The sequence below is a fragment of the Strigops habroptila genome, chromosome W (assembly GCF_004027225.2).
Source record: "Strigops habroptila isolate Jane chromosome W, bStrHab1.2.pri, whole genome shotgun sequence".
NCBI classification, from domain to species: domain Eukaryota; kingdom Metazoa; phylum Chordata; class Aves; order Psittaciformes; family Psittacidae; genus Strigops; species Strigops habroptila.
Genome location: NC_044301.2, coordinates 16,946,331 through 16,965,168, shown reverse-complemented (window position 1 = coordinate 16,965,168; position 18,838 = coordinate 16,946,331). Strand labels below are relative to the sequence as shown.

At 40.3% G+C, this 18,838-nt stretch overlaps 1 protein-coding gene across 17 annotated transcripts in view; it reads left to right on the top strand.

The window, feature by feature from the left end:
• The first annotated feature begins 725 nt into the window (after positions 1 to 725).
• The window catches only part of LOC115618974 (protein BANP-like), a 186,603-nt gene continuing 168,490 nt past the window's right edge, over positions 726 to 18,838 (top strand). For 7 of the 17 annotated variants that reach the window (XM_030510981.1, XM_030510976.1, XM_030510970.1 and 4 more), the window contains exons 1-4: positions 14,583 to 14,657; positions 15,123 to 15,333; positions 16,074 to 16,168; positions 17,466 to 17,665. In XM_030510981.1, coding sequence (XP_030366841.1) covers positions 15,234 to 15,333; positions 16,074 to 16,168; positions 17,466 to 17,665 — 395 coding nt within the window. In that variant the 5' untranslated portion in view covers positions 14,583 to 14,657; positions 15,123 to 15,233. Of the gene's footprint in view, positions 762 to 14,197; positions 14,658 to 15,122; positions 15,404 to 16,054; positions 16,169 to 17,465; positions 17,666 to 18,838 lie in introns of those variants that run through there. The other 10 variants (XM_030510985.1, XM_030510982.1, XM_030510975.1 and 7 more) reach the window with 7 other exon arrangements.

Genomic DNA, 18,838 nt, shown 5'->3' with positions numbered 1-18,838 from the left:
GTAGTGAGGTGGGGGTCAGTCTCTTCTCCCAAGTAACGAGTGATAGGACAAGAGTTAACAGCCTCAAGCTGCGCCAGGGGAGGTTTAGATTGGATATTAAGAAAAATTTCTTCACAGAGAGGGTGATCAGGTATTGGAACAGGCTGCCCAGGGCAGCGGTGGAATCACTGTCCCTGGAAGCATTCAAAAAACGTGTAGATGAGGGCCTTAGTGACATGGTTTAGTGGTGGACTTGGCAGTGCTGGGGGAACAGTCGGACTTGATCTTGAAGGTCTTTTCCAACCTAGTTGATTCTATGATTCTATGATCACCATCCCGGGGCGCACTCAGGACCCTGCTGTGGAGCCAGGAGGGTTTTGTGAAGCCCTGGAGGTTGCGGCAGCGCTGGGTGTGCGGTGCCTCGAGGCGTTGTGTGGATGTGGGGGTGCAAGGCGTGGGTGTGTAGTGCGGACTACCACTCCCGGCATGCCCTGCTCCTGCCGCGTGTACTACAAGTCCCGGCCTGCTCGGCGGGGGCGGTACCGCCGTTGCCGCCGCGTTGCCCTCTAGGAATTGTAGTCTTTCTCCGGCGGCGCCTTGGTGAAGGGCGGACGCGTGGCCGGCCGCCCCCTCCCCCTCCCCGTGCGCCTGCGTGGGCTCTCGGGGCGGGCGGGGGTCCGAGCGGGCGCAGCGTGGTGACGCGTGCGCGCTGAGGAGAGGGAGATATCTCGCGAGGAAGCACGCCATTATCATAGCCGTTCGGCAAACACCACGAGAACTTGGTACTGCATACGGTAACTGCTGGGCTCTGCGGTCGTATGTCTGGGGATGAGCTCCTGGGGGATTGGGATTGGGATTGGGATGGGTGTGTGGGTGGGTGGGTGTTTGGCGCCGGGCGTGTAGCTCCGGTCCTCCCGCTCCTCACAGCGCTGACCGAGCACCCGGGCCGCGAGGCGGCGGCTCCGGGGAGGGGCCGAGCCAAGGCGGGGGGGCCGCGGGCTCTTGCCCCCCTCACCCAGAGAGGGGTGGGGGTGTGGCGAGCGGGGATTTGCCTCTTCCCGCCGCGGGACGCTGGAGCTGGCCCCTTCGTGGGGGGCTCCTCGTCGCCGCCGCCTCGCTTCTCGCCTGCTTTCTCTGCGCCCAGGCCTTGGGGGGTTACCCCCTTGCTGGGTCTCCGCCTTCTACCGCTGCTGGGGCGCTCGGCACCCCTGCGGGGCGGCGTTCGAGGTGGAGGGTCTGTTCTGCCCCCGAGCATCGTGCTCTCTTTCCCCTTCCGTCTCCCCGAGGGTTGTGTTTACCCATTCTGAAGGACGGGGCAGGTCGGAGCTCTCCCTCCTTTCTTTCATCTCTCCTTTGGGCCGCGCTGCAGGCACGGTTTGGGGAAGGGGTATCGACGGCAGCACTCGCTCCCCCATTCCTGCCGCAGGAGAGTGGCAGCGGCTGGTGACATTGGTGCTGCCGTCTCCCTTTGCTGCTGGCAGGTAGTGGAGAGGGGCTGCTGCTTTTCACATGCCTGCGAGTGTGTGTGTGAAAATAGTTTCCCGAGGTGCTGTTTTGCGTGTGTGGACATTGAGTCGCAGTGAGGGTTTTTCACATCCATACAGGGGTTGGTATTTTCTAGTCTCTTCCTATCGGTGATCTTTTTGACAACACACTTGGTCTTCCCGTTTTCCCGATTTGCAATTCAAGTGTGTGTGTGGGGTTTTTCTTTTTTTACTATTATTTATTTTTAAATCCTTTTACAGTGGGAAGTTGGGTACTTAACCAAATATAGTAATTTTATTCTGCTTATATAGTTTATTTTTAGAGCTCTCAAGGGAAGCTTTTTTTTGGGTTTGTGTTTGTTTTTTTTCTTTTTGTGTGTGGGTTTTTTTTTTTTTCTTAAGTAAACAAGTTTGGAGGGGTATTAGCCACTGAGTGATTGCTTCAGTGGAAGCAGCTTTCAACTTGTTGTAAAATGATAGTTTGGAACGTTTTTTGCTACTTTTTGCCTTCTGTGTGAGGTTGCCTTAGGTGGAGTACACTGTTGATGTCAGGCTTTCAGGAAGCAAACGTACCTTTGTAGGATTTTGCATACCCAAGCAAGAACTTAAAACAACAAACAAAACCCAAACAAAAAAATCTTTGTCTTAATAATTTTGTAGTACTGCCTCTTGAAACGATGCATTTTCTCTGTTAGAAAGTGTTAATATATATTTAAAATGGATGTCCATAGAAATTAACCGGAATAACAGGAACTTGATTCTGAAACTGTGTGAGCCTTATTTCATACATTAAATGACATCTTGACAGTAGATGAGTTTTCAATAATACGTGAAAAGATGTTCCAAAGAGAGCAGTTTATTGAAGAGAGTAAAAAAGGCTGAGTTTCAGAGTATGAAAATATTTTGTATCTTTTTTCCTTTGTTTTGTAATTTATAATCTGTTTTACAATAACAGTAACCGGCTTTAATGTCTTAATTGTCTAGCCATGTTAACCTTGTTATGTGGTTACAGGATGGGTTTTTAATTTTAAGGTTCTTTTAAAGGAGAAATTGATAAATAGCATTCTGAGTAATTGAATAAAAACATTAAGAATATGGTAGTAATATAGTGAGTGCTGATGATGAGTGTTCACAGTTGGAAAGGCTTCATCAGCGCATGTTCTGCTGAGCATGTTTGCAAAAGGCTTGTTTCCTGCCTGTGCCGTTTTTAATACAGCACAACGTACTTGTTCTATACTGGTTTGGAGTGATGAGGTGAAGATGAGCTTATAGTCGTGGCCTCACATAACCGTAAGTGCTACAGACTTACCTTGATTTTTGTGAGGAGTAGTGCTGTGGGATTCAGACCTGCGTCAATGACAGTAATACGCTAACATTTGCAAGGACTTGAGGCTGTCTCTGGTCTTGAGCTTTTCCCTAAACTTGTAAAGCATCGTTTGTGCAGGAAGAATACATGCCTTTATTGTGTCAGAACTTAAACGTCTTCAGATCTTTCATTGAAGAATGCCTTGAATTGAGATGGCTGTGATGTTCCTTAGAAAGTAAAGACTCTCCCAGTACGTTCATTTTGAAAGGAAGAGATGGGTATTTCTCTGTGCACAGAAGCTCTTGTCCCAGAGATCTACAGAAACATGAGCACCAGTTTTATGTGAAGTAAGCATGAGCTACTGTCGTGGTTTGAGCCCAGCCGGTAACTCAGAACCACACAGCCGCTCGCTCACTCCCCCCCTTCTTCCTCCCCCCGCTCCCGGAGGGATGGGGAGGAGAATCGGAAGAATGTAACTCCCATGGGTTGAGATAAGAGCAGTCCCACAACTAAGGTATGATACAAAACCACTACTGCTACCACCAATGATAATAATGATTAGTGAAATAACAAGTGGAGAGGATACAATTGCTCACCACCCGATGACCGATACCCAGCCCGACCCGAGCAGTGATCTGGGCCTTCTGGGTAACTCCCCCCAGTTTATATACTGGGCATGACGTGCTGTGGTATGGAATACCCCTTTGGCTAGTTTGGGTCAGGTGTCTTGTCTCTGTTTCCTCCCAGCTTCCCCTCCTCCCTGGCAAAGCATGAGACTGAGAAAGTCCTTGGTTGGAGTAAACATTACTTAGCAACAACTAAAAACATTGGTGTTATCAGCATTGTTCCCAGGCTGAAAGTTAAAAACCACAGCACTGCACCAGCTACTGAGAAGGAGAAAAGTGACTGCTATAGCTGAACCCAGGACAGCTACTTGTAGGAGGAGACGATGCAAAGCTAATGATTAGTTAGAACAACGTGTCTATGTATATACTAAACTTTGCCAATAAAATTTTTTCACAGATTTGATTTCCTTTACTTCAAAGGTTCACAACTAAATGTCAAGTTTCAAACTAATTTTACCTGTTTTGTTTGTGTGTATAGTTTTTTTTTCATATCATTAAAAGCAAATCATAATTCTTTTTTCTTAAGTTAAAAAAAAGAATAAAATGTCTTTAACATCATGTCAAACACTTGTTTCATTCCAATTTTAGGTTTGTAAAGCTACTGTTAAGCACTTGGTTTTGCCTACCATTGTTAGACTTACATTAAGATGTTGAGCAACAGTGCACAGAAGGATTAACTTTGTAAAATCCTTTGCATTTGGGACTTTACAAATTATTTGTAATCTTGTCTGTTGAATGGAATTATTTTATCTTGCTTCCTGTTTGTAAAACCCTTAGACCGCTTAAGGGAAAAATACATTAAGTTCAAATTTTCCTGTATTTTATGATGGAAAAAAGAATGCATTTCTCCTATCCATGGAGTGACTTCACAGTAACTGTAAGGTTGAATGCCCCTTCCTTTGCTGCTCCTTAGATACAAACATGCCTTACTACCAAGATACCTCTCTCTAACATCCCATGAATATGTGGTCTTGCAAGTTTAAAGCTGGTGTTACTTTGTTGTTTTCCTGGAGGTGGGAGGGGGAATGGCAAAAGAGGATCAGACTGTACTAATGAAAGTGTTTCAGAATGAAGAACTACTTGCTCTGTGCTTTTCTACTGCAATGATGCTCCTCAGTTTATTTTCACAAGTATTTTTGGTAAGAATTTTAAAATACTGCTTTTATCCCAGTGTTTTGAAACAGTGCTAGGGTCTGTTTCATCAGCTTGAATGTTTCCTTTTTCTAGATAGCTACAGGAGGTAAATCTGTTACAAGACTTTTGAGTAAGCAGATTACTTCTTGTTTGTTTTATATTTGCCATCATGCTTCTTGGTAATAGAAGCCTGTGCCAGTGTTGGGATTTGTCTTTGTCCCCCCTGGAATTGCTAGATCGGAAAGTTTTTCCAGTGTATAGAAGATCAGCAGTGCGCATACTAGGAAAAATATAAATTATATTATCCCCCTCTGTTGTAAGCCAAACACAATAGAATAAAGCATTTTGCAGGCATTTCCCTTGAACTGAGGCAGGTGTTTGTCATAGTGCATGCATGGTCCTGGGGTGGCTGCTCCCTTTAGACTGAACAACTTTTCAAGGCAAAGCCTCTTTCATGCAACGAGGCAATCTAACTGGAAGGTTACAGTATTAGAAAGTCTTAATTCCTTCTGCCAATGGAAAATGTGCACTAAGCAAGGGTGTCCTACAGAGCATGCTGAAGGAGGTCAGGTTGAGGTGTAGGTCTTATTCCCACGCCCTGACTCTGCATTTATTTTTTGTTTCTGCAGAAGAGCTAGTTTTAACATGGTGAAGGAATATGATTGTCAAAGGAAAACACTCTGGCATAGCATCTGTAATAGAACACATTATGGATTATTTCTAATAAAACAAACTTATTTAACATCCTCTTCCCCCCAACTATCATACACTTTTTAGCAACATATTTAAAAGTAATCATTTTCTGTGTGCAGTAAGTTGCAGTGTTTGGTCTGTGAAGTGATATTTGCTTTGGCAGAGTTAGAAAACAAGCTGTAGTTTAGGAATTCAGTAGTTCAGTCCTTTAGATGGAAGTCTTGTCCAGCTCAGGTTTCTTTTTTATACTGTGTGGTTGCCAGCTTATTCTTCACTCAGCCTTTCTTTTAGCTCTAGTTTATAAACTTGGAATAAACGTTGTTGGAAGGTTTGAAGAACAACAGGCTCTTCTGGTAATTTAACTATTGGGATGTGGTCATTGATGCCAAAACTGGTGATAAGCCTTCTTTCCTGTGGAGTCAGCATGTCCCGTGGTGCATTGGTCTGCCTTCTCCCACTGAGGCAGAGCCCAGCCCTGCTTCTGGAAGAGGGGATCTTCCTGTAAAATTTCTTCCAAAATTTGTTCTTTGGTAAACATTTCTTATTAAATAATTGCATTGAGATAAAGACCACTGAAATGGCAAGGCCATTTAAAGTGTAAAGTACCATCTGTGATACTATTCATTAAGCTATTTTCTTGAATACAGATAATTATTTGAGGGGGGGAAAATTACTTTGTGACACTGAAATGATTGGACAACATAATGAAAAACTGAGCTTTCGGAGGTGCAAGTTGAAAACTATGTGGGTTTCCTTAAAATCTCTTTATTTCCTATCTTTTGATCTTGACTTAGACTTTCAGTCCTGCAAAAGGGAAATGAACTTAAATAGTTGCGTAGATTTTCACAAATATCAAATGGTTGCACAGTAAAATAGAATTAAAGTATTAAGCAGGAAGGAAATTTATGGGATAGCTGCTGCTTATTGAAATAGTTAGTGAAGTGACATTAGAGATGTGTGCAAGTGCTTTTATCAGGTATGAATTATTATGTAGGTGGTCAGTATTCAGAAGCTTCATTTATTCAGCAAGTTTGAGCAAGTGTTTAATATTAAAAAATGTTTTACCCACCTCCTCTCTCCTGCTAGCATATGATAGACTTTTAGAACTGTTATTTTTAGTTGAGATGCTTTTGCTAGGTTTTTTTATTTCCCACTTTCCAAAGGGGATTCAAGTATGGAATAAAGAGCTGGTATATAGATCTGTTATTCTTATGCATATATTCCTTAAAATCCTTTTGAGTTGAACCAGTAGTTGTATAGAAACAATCTCAAAGACTTTCTGACCATCACACAGTATTGTTAGCTAGAAAGCGGCTACAAATGTTTCATGTAGAGTCTTAAAGAACATTGCAGCTTTTGGGCATCTGCTTTATGTGGGAAATTAAAATTTCTGAGTATTATTTCAGTCTATACCATTAAGATTTAAAAATGTTTTAATATCGGTACACTTCCCCCCCCCCCCCCCCACTGAAAACAAAGTAATGAAACTCAAATTTGATAGAAGTTGTATTCTCCAAAGTCTTATCTCATGTGCAAGTTTAGGGTTGTTGTTCCAGTTTACACGTCCTTCCTGGGGGAAAACGTGCTCCCTTGATCTTTTGTGAAGCAACTTATGTTTTATGAGCACAGTGCAGATTCCTCTGCTGCAAAGGAGGCTCAGCTGAAGACAACATTCTGATATTTGTAACATGTTTGTACTGCTTGTACCCTTCCTCAGAGTGTTTGATTCCTGGGACAGGGTGAAGACTTCTGATTCGTAGAACTTGTTAAGAGCTCACCAACAAAGTTTAAGTTGACAAGCAGGTATTCTTTATTGCAGCGCCGGGAGACACAGGGGATATCTCCTCCTAATGTGTGTCTCCTTTAAGCATCAAACAGACCATGATTATATTGTTACTTAACATACATATTCATTACATTTCCGATAAACTTTGTACATATTCATTAGTTGTCCGAGAATCGTTTTACGTAATTCCACGCCTATTTTTGCATGCGCATAACAACGTGGTAGTGGTCTTTGGTGGTCGTTTTACTTCTTCCAACAATCTTCATCACTTGGCCGTTCCTTGAACTCTTGTTCTGGAAGTCTTTGAAGCATGTGCAGTAGATAAATGCTTATACCAGCTTAATTAGTTCGGTAACGCTGCTGACATAAATGAGTGATTCCTCCTTGTCCTACTTATCAGTTAACTTCGCTACATCACCTCCTGAACGTCTGCTTAGTTTCAGATATTCCTTAGCTACAGTCCTGTTTTGGTTACAATAAATTTTGTAGGAAGGTCATAAGGTCCTAAAACCATGTCAGCTATGATTTATCTTAGACAAGGACCCTTATTGTGTTCCTTTGGTTGGGCTTTTTAGGTTTGGAAAGTTTTGTTGTTTTATATACAAAGCCACCAAGCTTAAAGTTACTTAAAACTGAATTTTCTTATTTATAAAGGATTATATTTCATTTTGTACTTCCTTGTCTCACTTCACAGCTTTTCTCAGTCAGCTTCTTGACTCTCTCTGTGGATCTTTTGAGTAGAAGTAGTGAAGCTCATTTGCAGTGTAACTTTCTCCTGCTGCTCATGAAAATTATGGTGCGGTGCAAGAATTTTGGATGATACCTGGTCTGAGTTAGTGCCACAGTGATTTAGTAGCTGGTGATACTTCAGCTACCAGTGTTTTCTGAAGTATTGGCTTTCTAAAGAAAGTTCCCCTCTTCCTCCCCCCACCTCAGCTCTTACGGGGCCTTTACTGAGAAGTGACTTGAGATGTTTAAAAATCCCTGTTTTCTCTCCATTTCTTTTAAAATAACCCCTTTTATTCAGGCAGATAAGTGCAACTTGGTTTTTTTTGGTGGTGTGTGTGTGTTTTGTTTTTTTTGTGTGGGCGTTTTTGTTGTTTTGTGGTGTGGGGTTTTTTGGTGGTGGGTGGTGGTTTGTGTTGTGTGGTTTGTTTGTTTTGTTTTTTGTGGTTTTGTTTTGTGTTTGGGGGTGTGTGTTGCTTTTTTTTTTTTTTTTTTTTTGTGGTGTTTCAAATAGAAATAGCATTAGCATAGTTTTTTGGTTTGATTTTACTTGTTTAGCAGTAATGTCACTTTACTAGAAACATCTGAAAGTAGTCCTGAATTGGAAATTTACAGGACCAAACTTACTCTCTGAGGGTTGTTTCTGGTGTGGAAAGGTACAAGGGTACAGCCATCTCTATGTGAAGACAGGCCCAGTGAGTTAGGTGTGATGTTTTAAGGTATACCTTCAATCTGACATGGTGGGCCTGCCTTCATTAGTTGGAGTACACTCTGCAAGCAATTCAAGTCATAATCTCACCAAAAATACCTCCTTTCCCATCATCTGTGGGGTGTTTTGGAGTTTAATCAGTGTGTTTGTAAAGATCTAAGATCTGCCCCAGATAATTCGGATTGTGTTAGGCAGTGGTTTGAAATTCCTAGACTCGATATGAAGTATCACAGAAAAATAGATTAAGAGGTTATTTAGAAGTTACTACTTTTTTTTTTTTTTTTTTTTTTTTAACTTTAAATGAAGGTATGGTTACCCAAAGTTCAGAGGACATCTGGACTACCCATCTTCCCCCAAAAAATTCTGATTATGGATAGAAATTCTTTGAGACTGGGAGACACTAATTCTGGAAGTTTTTTCTTTGGATTTAAGTACTTGCAGAGTGTTTTTGGAGCTATTATCAAAGATTCTTCATCTAGTGGATGAAAACAATAAAACAACATGTCTGTATCTGGTTCTGCATACTGCATTTGCTGTCTTGGCAGTCCTTGTTTCATATTTGCCATACAAATTATGCCTAGTGTTAACGACCTACATCTTGAGTAATTGAACCATGATGCAGAAAACTGTCCCTTAAGGCACAGAATCTGCAGACACTTGGGTACACTCTGGCCACGTGGGTAGTCTCATTAGATTCCATGGGATTATGTGTCTGTAAAACTAAATTCAGACTTTTTTGCACCTGAAAGTGTAGTTGTAATAGGTGTTAACATAGCCTTCCTAGCTCTCTTGGGAATAATGATATCAAAGGCATGGCAGTGCAGGTGTTGGCACCTGACAGCAACAAGAATGTTTATACGAGGTCTACAGAGAATTTGTGCTTGAGTTGCTGGTGCATGTGGCCACACATTTGATGCAGTCACTCCTTTTGCCAGAACACTGTAAGCTGGTGTGAGCTCGCTGGCAAGCAGGACAGCAGTGTTTCTGGTTTAGTTTGTTGTACCTTGTGTTAGGATTGTGGCCATTGGTAGTAGCGTATTACAAGAGTTAGAAAAAGGCATCCAAGCAAAACAGTGGCTTGTACCAGGTGGGGCAGAAAAAGGGGGAAAAATACTTCTAGGAGTAAAACAATAAAATAATAATAATGATAATTTGAGCTTTCATAGCAATATTTGAGAATTTCTGCCTCCCCACAAGATTTTGTACTTCAAAGAAATTTCAAGTTCTTTTATTCTTGGAGCAGCTGTTTCCTTTCTTTTTCCGTTGCTATCTGTATTTTAAGAACTTGTACTGGAGTCCATCAGCATAGCATCTCTGAGTGGTATTTATTTTTATATATCTGTCTCCAGAATGCTATGGCTGCTGTCTGTGTTTTCAAAGATAAGGAATGCTTCTGTGGGGTTTTGGGAGGATAAACTTTTTTTTTTTCTCTGATCTTTGGTTGAACCAAAGATGCCTGTATATTATTAATTTTTTAAAATGTTAAACTCAAAATGCTTGTGTAGTTTTACTATGAAACTTACTTAAAACACAATGTCTTTACTTGCCTTTTAAGGTGGATTGAGAATAAGGATGAAAGCTAAACAGGTGCTAAGAAAGGTTAGAATATCTTTCTCTGTAGTTTTCAGTAGTAATAAAGAAGTTAAAGTTCTGATTTTCCCCCCCCCCCATTTTCCCCCTGAAAGTGATTTTCAATCTCATATCCTGATAGACTGTAGCTTCAGAGAGTTGGAACATAAGGGAGGCTGGTAGTGCTTGTATTTACAGTGCATTTAACCCTGCATGCTATTAAATTGTTGCTTTTTATTATGTTATTCCTCATCTGTTACAGTCCATTAACATTTGCACTGATGTGGTTTGTTGGGGAATTGCTAATTAAGTGTAGGAAGGTTCTGTTCCAGCTGCCAACTAAAGCGACTATTTTAGAGAAAAAGCCACGCTTAGGGATTATAAAAATGTTGCAAGTTGCAGCACAAGACTAAAAGAGCACTGTCAGGTTCTGAACCTCGTAATGCCCATGAATAAAATAATGTTACATATCACATTATGTGAACATTTCCAGGTCTTTCCATGGGACTACTCATAGAGATGGTCTTCTGTGAAGACACAACAGACCGGTTGATGCAGGTCTGTTGCTGAGTTAGCCAGGCTTTAAACCTGTGCATGCTGGTTCATCTTTGTTAACACCATCATGTGAAAAATGTTGTTTTGCACTTGGAGTGTCTCTTTGCTTGTTTTGCATCATTTACTTCTAGAGTGGATTTAACAGAGCTGCACAAAGGTGTTCTTAGGGTGGATTATTCTTTGCACAGAGATTTAAAGCTCAGTAGTCTTGCTGGGCTGTTTCCCTGGAGGGACAAGAACTCAGGGCAGTTGAACTGACTTAAAGCAGCAGAGTTAACAAGTATTATGTTCTCTATGGATCTTCACTTTTAGAGGGTGGATGATCTATACTGTATACTATACTATCTACTATAATCCTTTTACAGCATAAGGTCATTTTACTTCTGCACAAAATTGTTCCCCCAGAGGATTAATCCTCTTGCATGCATGTATCAAAAGCATTCTTATAATTGGGCTTGCCTTTGTATTTGAGCTGGTTTGCTGTTTCAGAAAACTTTTATAAGTGTCACCAAATCATAGCTCTTTGCAAGATAAGGACCTTTGTCCCATTGTCACATTCGTGGTAGATATTGGGCTCAGAAAAATGGGCTGATTGGCTAATAGTGGTCATGTAAAGAAGAATATGGATTTGTAAACAGAAATGAGATATTTGAAAATTGGCCTTAATAGAGTTAAAGGAAAAGTAGAATGAAGAGGAGGAAAAACATTTGGCACTGGGAGCACATAGCAAATTTCAAGAGAAGTGTTTTGCATGAGGAAATGCTATGCTGATAAATGCTTCACTGAGTAAAATGTGTGGAAAACTATATTAGCAAAGTTATTCTGAATTTTATCAGCTTTTCAAAGCCGATAAATTAATCTGTTAAATTTTATTGGGCTTTTACCATTGGTTCTGAAAGCACAGTTAGACTACTGCAAAAATTTTCTGTTATAAATTGAAATTCTGAATTTGGGAGAGGGGCATTTTATTCAGGTTTTGATAGCTACTGTGGTTGCAGTACCTAGTGTGGCTTATTTGGGCATTGCCTTCCTAATCCGCACATCTAGTGTTAATAACGATTATTTGTTTCCACTTATGTTCTAATAGAGGAGCTCTCTGCCTCTGGTGACAGCAGAATTGTATTTTGTTCTTGCCTGTTGAGAAGGCAAAAGTGTTCCATGAGGATGTTGGCTAATTACCTGTTAGCTGTGCCTGACTTACTGAAGTAATAAAATTTGCTTAAATGGAAATAAATACTAATGATATGAAGACACATTGCTGTCTGTGTGTAATAGCTGTTATGCCAGTCATAGTTTGGTTGTTATGCCTGTGTTTCAAGGCTCTGTGACAGAATATTTTGATGATACTTTACTGACATGAGGCTGAATACTTTCAGGCTATGACCCGTGAGAAGTGGGGAACCAATGTCAGAAGTGTGAAATTGTGTTGTTTGTGTTGAAGAAAGGTTAAATTAATTTCAGGTTTGGGGTTTTTTTTTTTTCTTAAATAATGAATTTTGGAAGGCTAAATATGTGCATCATGTGAAGTATTAAAGTGTGCTTAAACAAAAGCACTGCAAATTCTTTGTAATGCTTTATAAAATATTGATATATTTGTAGCTATAATTAGTTTCAATGCAACATGTGAAGTATGAGTGAAATCTTGAATTGTGTAAATAGACAAAGTTTTAAAAGTTTTGTTCTAGTTTGTCCTTTTTTAGCATTTGGAGTGGTGGTTGTCTTCAAGTTGAGGGCAGGGTTCTTAATATTACCAGCAGTATGTAACATTATGAAGCAGTAACTGCAGCACAGCTGTTGTATTCTGTTAAGCCTGGCTGGTTACTGGGTTTTCTCAGAAATGGCAAATACAATTTACCAAAATGGCATCCATATGCACTAATGTATTGCCAGTTTTTTTGGGCGTGAAGCCACAGGCTGTGCTGTCCCAATAGTTTTTCACCACGATCAGAATTTCAAATGACACTGTATTGGCAGTGCTAGTATTTTGAGTAAACAATTGGGTTATGTGGGGAGTCCCCCTTTTGAGATGGGCTTTCACAGTGTGCAGTGGTTGCTCAGGCCAGTCTCAAAGTTCTTCTGTAGGTTGTGTTGCTCTCTTCAAAAATTAGTACTCCACCTGTCTGGCTTAATGGCTTTCTTGTGCTCAAATGGAAGAGGAATATCTTTATGCATAGTTGGATTTGATTCAGTGTTAAGGGATGAATTACCATTTCCATTGGTAAATCTCAAATTATCTCTCTAGTGTGTTTTGCTTCAAGTTAAAAGGAAAAAAGTCAGCTGATCTCTTGATATTCATTGTCCGTCCCTTTGTAAACTGTGAGAAAGCACAGATCTGAATGGTTCCAGTGTTTCAAATTCAATTTTACAGACTGACAGTTTCTCTTAAAACACTAATAAATAACCTTGACTGAGAATTCCAGGGGAGCAGGGCTGAGAAATATCTTGGCTTTAAAATCAGGACCATATTCTGAAAATGGTTTCATCAGCATTGAGCTGTATAAAATGCAGGCAAGTTCAATAACCAAGGAAAAAAAAAAAAGGTCAAGTTTTGCTTCAAGTCTAGTTGTAATTAGCTGCGAGGAAGCTCCCTGTTCTCACTGACTGTTTCTGAAGATTTGAGAGGCCTGTTAAAATTCCCAAGGAAATTGTGAATGCTCCATCCCTGGCAGCGTTCAAGGCCAGGTTGGACAGAGCCTTGGGTGACATGGTCTAGTGTGAGGCGTCCCTGCCCATGGCAGGGGGGTTGGAACTAGATGATCTTAAGGTCCCTTCCACCCCTAACTATTCTATGATCTTGTGTACATGTAGGTTTGTAGAGAATGCAGTAATTGCAAATCTAGCCTAGGCTTGGGAGCTTCATATGCTTTTGTGACATTAAGACTAAATACTAAAGTGATCACTTCCAAGAGCTAAGCAATAATTTGTAAATGAAACCCCTGCAGTTTAGGAATGGTCTTGTATGCTCTTAAAACTTCTAAAACAAAAATCAACTTACAAAATAAAATGTTTTCTTTGACTTTATCCTGATGAGCTGCTGTCATGGTCTGAGCCCAGCCGGTAACTCAGAACCATGCAGCTGCTCACTCACTCCCCCCCTTCTTCCTCCCCCTGCTCCCAGAGGGATGGGGAGGAGAATCAGAAGAATGTAACTCCCACGGGTTGAGATAAGAGCAGTCCAGTAACTAAAGTACCATACAAAACTACTGCTGCTATCACCACTAATAATAATGATTAGTGAAATAACAAGGGGAGAGGATACAATTGCTCACCACCTGCCGACTGATACCCAGCCCAACCCGAGCAGTGATCTGGGCCTTCCGGGTAACTCCCCCCGGTTTCTATATGGGGCATGATGTGCTGTGGTATGGAATACCCCTTTGGCCAGTTTGGGTCAGGTGTCCTGTCTCTGCTTCCTCCCGGCTTCCCCTCCTCCCTGGCAAAGCATGAGACTGAGAAAGTCCTTGGTTGGAATAAACATTACTTAGCAATAACTAAAAACATCAGTGTTATCAGCATTGTTCCCAGGCTGAAAGTTAAAAAACACAGCACTGCACCAGCTACTAAGAAGGAGAAAAATGACTGCTATAGCTGAACCCAGGACACTGCTATAGCTGAACCCAGGACAGCTGCTAAATCTCTGAAGCTAAATGTTCTCTTTATCTGTTGGGAAAATGTGGAAAGGTGGATCAGCAAGGAAAGCTTGAGCTCTTGTCTCAGGCCTAGTATAGAAAGATTGACTCGGGGGTGATGCACGTAGTTGAGTCCTTTGCTCTTTGATGAGGATACCAGATAAAGTAGCAGTTGATACCACTGGATGATCACTTGTAGGTTGGTCACTTGTGTTGGGAACTGCATCTCCTTTTATAGAGGAAGAATGAAAAATTAAAGGCAGTATTAATATATCAAGTAATCTGTATTAACACTCTTCTTGCTGCTGTTTTTCAGGATTGCATGACTTGCAAAATTACTTTTTTGGGGACCTGCGGTGGTGTTTGACTGGATATTGCTGCCTGGTTCTGAATGATGTCAGAACAGGATTTGGCAGATGTTGTTCAGATCGCTGTTGAAGACCTGACTCCAGATAACCCAGGTACAGTGGAGGTGGTAGTGATGGCACAAGAAAGATATTTATAGTATTGCTCATTGACAAGGTGGAAATTGCTGTTGAGCTTTTCTTAATATAAAGCAGTGCTGCAGACTCTTTTCTGAGAGGTGCTTCTTAAGACTACACACCAGGTTTTCAATAGCTTGTATATCTTCAGTGCCCTTTAGATCAGTTTTTTTTAAAAATTATTTTACTTTTCTTTTAAATGCTTTATTGCCTGGGGCTTTTTTGTGCAGGGGTAGACTAGTGCCAAAAACTTTGAATGAAATATGGCCTCCTGCAATCTTTTGTTTTTCTCCAGATCAAATGTATGTTTTAGGCTTTCCCTCAAATGAGAACTATCATTTGTCTATTATGAATTGTTGTTTTATCTGTAAAATAGTTTCTCTGATATGTTATTAAAATTGAAAAATACTACTGGAAGCAAATACTGTGATATCCCTTGCTTAGAACTTGACCTACTAAGCCAAAACGTGATCAGCCACAGACATTGATCCTATGCTGCTGTTGCATGTGAGGAGGTGACTGAAAGAATGGTAACTACAGTTATGGAAAACAGAAATGCATATCAAAAAAACTTCTGATACAGAACTAAAGTTACTTCAGAAATGTTCCCAAGTGTTGGAGGAGAAGCTGGGACCTGCCTGTTGTAGTCTAGCTGGTAACTTGGTGTTCAGGAGTGTCTGCTGTGGTCTGGTCAACCTTAAACAAGACTTCCTTTGCTCAGCTTGGTAAAGGAACTCAAACCTGGTCTGATCTTGGGTGATGCTGACTGTGAGGCTCTTCAGGACTTTACATCTTGATTTTTGCCAGCCAGCCAGGCCTTCCAGTTCTAAATTCAGTTCTCTTTTATTACTGTTTTCTTCAAAATGTTTGCTGTTAGACAAAAGGCTATTAGAGCCTATGGGTCTGTATATGTAAGTAGCTATTTTGGAAAGCTGGCAGGATTTTGTTCATCTATACTGGGGGGGGAAAAAACCTGTTACTACACTGAGTAGTAGGTGTAATTCTATCTTTGCACAGAATTTCATTAGTACTTTTCATGGTTTTGTATAAACATGGGGGTAAGAAGCTTGTAGAATCTGTCAAAGCAGAACAGCCAATGTGGCAACTCAGCTACCTCCTGGTAAGTTCCTAATAAAATCCAAGGTAATGCTTGAGTGTTATATCCTTAGTGTGTTTAAAACAAAGTATTAGATTTGGATAAATGTTTTTTGAGAAGCAGTAAACCATTGTCATATATTTAAGAGAAAACCCAATTAAGTGTAAAAATACATAGGATATGTTAATTAAACACCTTTTACGGTTTTTTTTTTTTTATTTCATCCATTTCATATATTTTTAATTTGAGCCTTGTCCTCTTTTATTATAAACTATGGCGGTGCTTATTTTTCTTTGCAGTTGTGTTGGAGAATCATGAAATGACAGATGATGATGTAGAGCCTACTCTGAAACATCAGCGTATAGAAATTAACTGCCAGGATCCCTCTATTAAGGTTATGATAATACCTTTTCCTGTTTCTATTTGTAATAGAATTAAGTTAGCTTGCTTAGGGAAATACATTAAAAGAATGTAAAATAAACTGTTTATTATGGTATTACATAAGACTGGAATTATTCGTAGTCTTCTTGTAGATGTTAGTTCATTTTTGCATAAATTTAAGAATCTGGATGATTGCCTAGTTCTCCAGTGTAAAGTCTACAGCAAGAATTTTGCATAAAGTATAAAATGTCATCAGGATTACTTACAGTGACTCAAATGTCACTATTGGTACATTTTTTTTGATGAAGTGAATAAAGACCTAAAAGATAAACTTGAGCATGTATTTGTGTTACAATTTGTATATACTTTTAGCATGTTTAAAATTATTATTTTGAGCTAACAACGTTCTCCTAATAGTTAAACCAGACTTGGTTCAGGCTCAGTAGCTCAGGCTTTTCTGTACTTGTGGAACTTCCCCTGCTTTTCTCTAGTGTGTTTTAGTTTTGTGGCTTTTTTGTTGTTGTTCCTTGGAGCATATGAGTAGTGTTTTACTGCCACGCATGTTAAACAGTATGTAGTTATGTAGTTTTGAAATGGTCATAGAAACCGAAGCTCTATATTGAAAGAGCACCAGGGAGCAGCACTGTAAACCAGCGTGATGAGGTGTGTAAGTTGTAACAGGGGGCTGCAAGATGGCATAGTTGCTGTTCACAAAGGAGAATGTGTAATGTTACCCTTTAATAGCCTATTTTTCCCAAGAGGAACCAAGTAGAATAGGCTTTCTTTTGAATAAGATTGCTTAGGAAAAGAGTTTTTTTTTTATTTGCTTTTCTTGGTTCGCTGTTCAGGAGAAAACTTGAGTGGCATTAATTGTCTCTGAGGTTATTTGTGTTGATATAATTTCCACTGTAATCATCTGAATTTATCTGTTGGGGCAGGAAAAAAAAATAATCTTATTTTATCCAGGAGGATGCATTCATAGATTTATAATCCTTTTGGTTTTACTAGTATGGAATGAAAGGCTTTCACATGTGTATGAAATCATACCAACAAAGTGCTTAGGTGAAAATGTGTTTGGCTTGGATGAATTTGGTTTCTAAGTAAATATCTAGAGGAACTTGAGAATGGTAAAATGCTCCTGGATGTCATCAGGTTTTTTTTTATGTGGATGAAAGTTGTCACTAGGCAGGTTGCTAGTTGCTTTAGAATTGTTTTCCAGTCACATTTATCTGGAGCTTCCTTCTGTGTATGTTGCTGAAGATAAATGCTAAGTCTTTAAAATCAGTGTCTCTTTCATTCTCCCTTTCCAGTCATTCCTGTATTCCATTAATCAGACAATATGCCTGCGGTTGGATAGCATTGAGGCAAAGTTGCTGGCACTAGAGGCTACCTGTAAATCATTGGAAGAGAAGTTGGATCTCGTCATGAACAAACAGCACAGCCCCATCCAAGTCCCCATGGTGGCAGGTTCGCCTCTTGGCGCTACGCAGACATGCAATAAAGTACGATGGTAAGTGTCCTGGGTTCAGCTGTAACAGTTATTTTTCTCAGTAGCTGGTGCAGTGCTGTGTTTTGGCTTTAGTCTGAGAATAATGCTGATAACACACTGATATTTTAGTTGTTGCTAAGCAATGCTTACCCTGATCAAGGACTTTTCAGTCTCTCATGCTCTGCCAGTGAGGAGGGGCACAAGAAGCTGTGAGGAAGCAGAGACAGGACACCTGACCCAAACTAGCCAAAGGGGTATTCCATACCACAGCACGTCATGCCCAGTATATAAACCGGGGGGAGTAACCCAGAAGGCCACATCGCTGCTCAGGTCAGGCTGGGTATTGGTCAGCGGATGGTGAGCAATTGCATTGTGCATCACTCATGTTTATTGCTTTGTTTCCCCTTCCCTTTTTAGTTTTATATTTTCTCCCCTTGTTATTTCCCTTATCATTATTATTATTATTATTATTGGTGGTAGCTGTAGTACTTTTGTTTTATACCTTAATTACTAGACTGTTCTTATCTCAACCCATGGTATTTACATTCTTTTGATTCTCCTCCCCATCCCTCCAGGAGTGGGGGGGGAAGAAGTGGGAGAGTGAATGAGCGAGTGAGCAGCTGTGTGGTTCTGAGTCACTGGCTGGGCTTAAACCATGATGGATTACTCATCAACGTGCTTTTTAAAATGTAAATCCATTTCTTTGGCATCAAGTTCTGCAGCTGTCTGCATAGATGTCAAGAGCTTGGAGTACTGTTTGAGTGTTGAATTAATTTATCTTGAAGATAATTTTTGTACCAGTTTCATGATGTTACTTAGAATGAGACACTGGTCTCTTTTCATTTTATGTGACTGTTTTGATGTGTTCATCATCATTCTACTTGCTTTTCATTTACCAGAAATACAACTGAGTTTGACATGCTTGTTTTCTAAAAGATTTTTGCTAGAACAATATTTGTGCTTTTGGGAGGTTAGAAGTTGGAGATGGAAAATCTGTTAAATTATCTAATCCTCTTTGATGAAAGAGCAGGTTTGACCTGCAGTACTTCTACGTATTAGTTGCTTAACATGGTTTTAAATATCTGAATCTTGATGTGCCTATCATTTTACTGTGGAGATGATTCCAGCCAGAGAAATACACTTCTCAAAAGACTCTTTTGTCTAACAACTTTTTCCTCCTCATTCATACTTTTA